This window comes from Tupaia chinensis, unplaced genomic scaffold (genome assembly GCF_000334495.1).
Source record: "Tupaia chinensis unplaced genomic scaffold, TupChi_1.0 Scaffold000113_1, whole genome shotgun sequence".
NCBI classification, from domain to species: Eukaryota; Metazoa; Chordata; class Mammalia; order Scandentia; family Tupaiidae; genus Tupaia; species Tupaia belangeri.
Genome location: NW_006159577.1, coordinates 3,508,210 through 3,513,110, shown reverse-complemented (window position 1 = coordinate 3,513,110; position 4,901 = coordinate 3,508,210). Strand labels below are relative to the sequence as shown.

Below are 4,901 nucleotides of genomic sequence, written 5' to 3'. Positions count from 1 at the left end.
CCCCAAGTCATCTGATCTTCTTGGAGACACAGTGCTTTCAGTGGCTGAGGGAATTTCCATAAATGCAGTCTCATGTGCCATCTCAGCCATTGAGGGCAGAAGTTTAGCGCTAGTCAAAGTGAAGGAATAGGAGCTAAATCAATGATCAGATAACAAAGGTTCTTGATGTTTGATGGGTGGAAGAGAGGGGCACTCACAAAACAAGAGATGACACTGGCCAGCTCTTCCCCCCAAAGAGGAAGGGCCCTGGGCATGTAGAAATGGGAAGGACATCATAGGCCCTGCAAAGGAAGCTCAGAGCTCTTTACTAGAGTGTACCACCTGTGGGACTGCAGACAGAAAACCTGGTTCAGCCCTGGCATGAAAGTCTGCTGGCTGTGTGAACCTGGACAACCCACTCCACCTTTCTCATCTTCCTCAACTGTACAAAGGAAGCAATAACACCTACTTTACACGTTTGTTGTTGAGGGCCAAATGTTATGTACATGTAGAAGCCCTATTAATTCAAATGCTTTTATCTTCAGGCCTGAGCAAGGGCACTTACATTCATATACTTACATTCACATACACTCATATACTGATACTTTCTGCCCCCTCTCCTATTCCATCATTTTTCCCACTTGTCCTCAGCCTTCTTGGTTCTGCCTTCCTAGAAGTAAGAGAGCATAGCTATTGTGTCAACGAGTTTATACTTTTAGAGCATTTGCTCCAGCATGGGAGCCATGGATCACTAATTAATGGAGTCAGGCTCACTGGCAACTAATGGCTGGGTCTGAGTGTTTGCTAATCCACCTTGCAAATACTGGGTCCTGTGTCCCCTGTCTGTTTTGACTACATGTATCATTATTTTAATTCTGCACAGTAAGTACAGAGGCTCCTATGTTACATATCACTTCTGTCTCCTCTCCCATCCCTATCCTCTTCCCCATATCTTAAATACTTAGCACAGTGCTAGGTACCTAGCGGGCACTAAATAAATGTTTTCTAAAATTCATTTTCTGTTAGTAGCTACACTGTGTAAATGATGCTTTCTTGACAGACTTTTCTGTCACCCCTTGAGTTTCTGCAGACATTAGGAGCTGCAGAGAATGCTATATTCCAAGTCAAAATATCTATTATGACACATGCTGTTTACAATTTCTACAGTCCAAGTCATCACCCAACAATGTGTTTGGGGACTAAAACTAACCTCTCTTGGAAATGCTGCCATGCAGTGGCTGAGGTCAGAGCTCTGCCTACACACTTAATGATATTCCAGGGGCACTTCTCATTTGACCATGACTAGGAGGCGTTCTAGGCCTGGGAGTGCTGGCCAGTGGGCCCTCAGCTGGGTGAAATCTAGTCACACAACTCAGGCCATGTCAAGAAACCCTAGGACTCCATGAATGACAGCCTGTGCTGATCACAGCATGGTTTTTTGGGGGAATGCTGGGTACCCTTTCAAGCTGGGGAGCAACATAGAGATCCCTCTGTTTGACATTTTCCCCTGTTTATCCCATTAAAAAAAAAATCGCTGTGCAGCACAGAAGTTTGCTCCCAGTCTCATTAGGTGCCTCCTGGTAATTGCAGGTTTTAAAGCAAGCTCAAGGCAGAGCCTCTCAGGGAAATTAAACCCAAAGAGAAAGAGAACAAGAAAATGCGTAGGAGCTGGGTAATTGCATGCCTGTGTCTCTAGCGGTGGGCCCAGGCAAACGGAACAGCAGATGGGATCTAAATTGAAGGAAAAATTGAAATGAAGCACATCTCAGATAAATGGTAATCAAAGAAGCCATGAGGACATTTCTGGACAAGCCTCTAGCTAGTTATTTGTTTGGTGACTTTACCTGGTAATTGGCTCTGCCATTCCCCTCACACATCCCAACACTTGCCGGTGCTTTGTCTTTCTCCTGCTGGCGGGAAAGAGCTCTGGTTATGCTTCATGGCTGCAGGTTGCTGGACAACAGCCAGAGGACAGTTTTCCTCCACTTTCTCTCCCTGCCTCTCCCTCCAGCTGCCTGCACTTTAATCTAATCAGCTGTAAACCTACCTCAGGGCATGCATGGGCTTCTTACTGCAGTATTGCATAGCAGGTGCTAGTTTTGTTTTCACCCTGGACTCTGGTTTTGTAGCTTCTCCAGCATGAGTGAGTGGCGAAGTTCATGGACTATGTAATTAGAACAACCTAGAATGGAGCTCATTACTTGTCATCTTTGTGACCTTAACCTCTCAGAGCGACCATCCAAAAAATGGTGATAATGGTAGCTAACCTATCAGAAAGGTTAAATGAGCTACCTGGGAAGGTGTGAGCAGAAATAGGCATTTCATTCATTTTAGTTCCCTGTTTAATCTCTAGTTTCTCTGGAGTGAGGATGGTGTTCAGAATTTTTAGAATTTCTAGCCCTCCCAGGGCAGCATCTCTGGACGGGAAAGTGTGGCTCAGAGGAACGCTGTGGGTTTCAGTTTCAGCTGCTAACTCTGTGGCCTAGGCCATAACCCTGTCACTCTTGGTCTACATCTACTGTGGATTATCAGGGATATGGAGACACAGTCTACTCAGCTCAACCAATGAGGCTGTCAGGAATCCTCATTAGGTCATGAAAATAAGTTCTGTAAATTGCTAGATAAGAGTCATTCCTCCAACTCAAATTAGTCACCTAGGGAAGTTCCCAAAACCCAAAGGAAAAATGTTCTACAGGACTTTTACTGGGGACTTCATGTGAGCTAATAGCATGGTTCCTATGCAACTGACACAGTGGACAGTGTGATGGATTTGGAGCTGGAAGAGCCTCATTGGCACTTATCACTGTGTGACTTTAGCCATGCCCAAAGCTCCATGAGCCTCAGTTTACCCCTCTAATACTGGATATAAATGTTCTCTATGCTTTGTATGCCCATACATTACTTGTTCTTGTAGCTCTCTAGTCTAGCCCCAAAGATGCTCAGCTTAGGGACCAGCAGTTAGCGTAATGGCTATGTCGCTGGACTCCCACATAGTTGACCGCAGTTCAAGTCCCAGACCCAGCAGCTTAAAACTCACACCGGGTGCGTGTGCGTGCGTGCCCAAGATCCCGAGAGGAGAATGGAGGAGAAGGGATGGCGTGGCCATCCCCCCTGGGGGGCGATTTCTCGCTTTCTGTCTTTCTGTCTCTCTCTGTCTGTCTGGCGAGCACACGTGCCCTATAGCGAAAACCTCTAAAACCAAAAAAAAAAAAAAAAAAGATGCTCAGCTTAATATACTTAGACCCTCACTGAAACCCACACATGCCCATGCAGAATTTGATGCAATCTCCTATAACAAGAGGATGTTTAATGAAGATTGTGCTTGGCAGAATAATAACTCCCTGGAAACGTCCATGTCCTGCTTCCCAGAACCTGAGACTATGGTACCTCAAGTGCCAATAGGGATGTTGCAAAACGTCCATGTCTTACTTCCCAGAACCTGAGAATATGGTACCTCAAGTGCCAATAGGGATGTTGCAGACCTGATTAGGTTAATACGCTTAAGGTAGGGCTATTACCCTGCATTATTTAGGTAGGTAATGTAATCCCAAGGTCCTTAGAAGGTGGAAGAGGAACACAGAAGGGTCAAAGAAGCAAATGTGAGGTTGGAAGCAGGGATCAGAGTCAGAGAGAGATCTGAAGATGCGGCACTGCAGTCTGTGAGATGGAAAGGGGCCATGAGCCAAGGAATACCAGTGCTTTCTAGAAACTGGAAAAGGCAAAGGAATGCATTCACCCCTAGAGCCTCCAGAAGGTATGCGGCCTTGTGACACCACTGATTTTAGTTCAGTGAGACTCAGTTGGAACTTCCAAACGACAGAACTATAATGCGAAAATAAATTTGTGTCATTTTAAGGCACCAAATTTGTGGTGATTTGTTATTTCAGTAAAAGGTAATTGACACAGATAAATGAAAACTTCTGCAACTTGTGTATAGAAATTCAATAGCCTGCTACAAAGTGGGAGAAACAGCTTAGCAGCTGCACTTGAGAACAGAGCTATGTATTCGTGACATGGCCACAATGGGAGACTCAGTGTTGAGCTTTTTATGAAAATTATAGCAACTGGAAGAGGAGTGTGAGTGGCCCACAATCATGGAAGTCATTGAGTCATACAAAAATAGTGGACTCTTTTCAGGGCAAAACCAATCCAGGAGGGCATCCTGAATTGGCACATCTCTAAGAACTGTGAGAGGACAGAAGCTCTCATACATTCTCAGTGGAAAGCAAATTGATATAGACTTATGGGATGGCAGTTTGACAATATGTTTAAAATTTTAAATGCCCATACCCTTCAACTTAGCAATTGCATTGCTGTAAATTTATCACACAGATAACCTATACAAAGAGGTATATACAAAACAAAGTATTTGTATACTTTGGTTTGCGGTTGTAAAAGATTGGAAACTACCTAATGCCCATCAACAAGATACTAGCCTAATAAACAATGATACAGCTGGGCCCTGGAAGACTGTGCAGCTTTTTAAAGAATCAGGTGAGACTTTATATACTGATGAGGAATAATCTTCAAAATTTACTATTAGGTTTTTAGAAAGCAAGATGTGAAATAGTGTACGTGGCATTTTTATCCAAAAAGAGTGTAAGGGCCAGCACCTGATGTGGTGTTTAAGGTTCTGAACTCCCACATTACTGACCATGGTTCTAGTACTGGACCCGGTGGCTTGAAAAATTATACTAGGTGTATGTGTGTGCATGCCCACAATCCTGAGAGGAGAACATAGAAGGGATTGCAGTGTGGCCATCCTCCCTAGTGTGTAAGTTTTTACTTTCCCACTTTCCTTCTGTCTGTCTCTCTCTGGCAAGTGCACGTTACCTATGCCAAAAATCCTAAAATAATAATAATAACAAATTTAAAAAATTAAAATTAAAAAAGTGTAGACTTTGTAAATGCGTACAATTTAT

General features: G+C 43.8%; 1 protein-coding gene across 1 annotated transcript in view; it reads left to right on the top strand.

Annotated features, from left to right (window-relative positions):
• GPR26 (G protein-coupled receptor 26) overlaps positions 1-2,465 on the top strand; it is a 45,435-nt gene extending 42,970 nt beyond the window's left edge. The window contains exon 7 of the mRNA XM_006143966.1: positions 2,333-2,465. Within this exon, the coding sequence (XP_006144028.1) occupies positions 2,333-2,465 (133 nt within the window). The remainder of the gene's footprint in view (positions 1-2,332) is intronic.
• Positions 2,466-4,901: the final 2,436 nt, after the last annotated feature.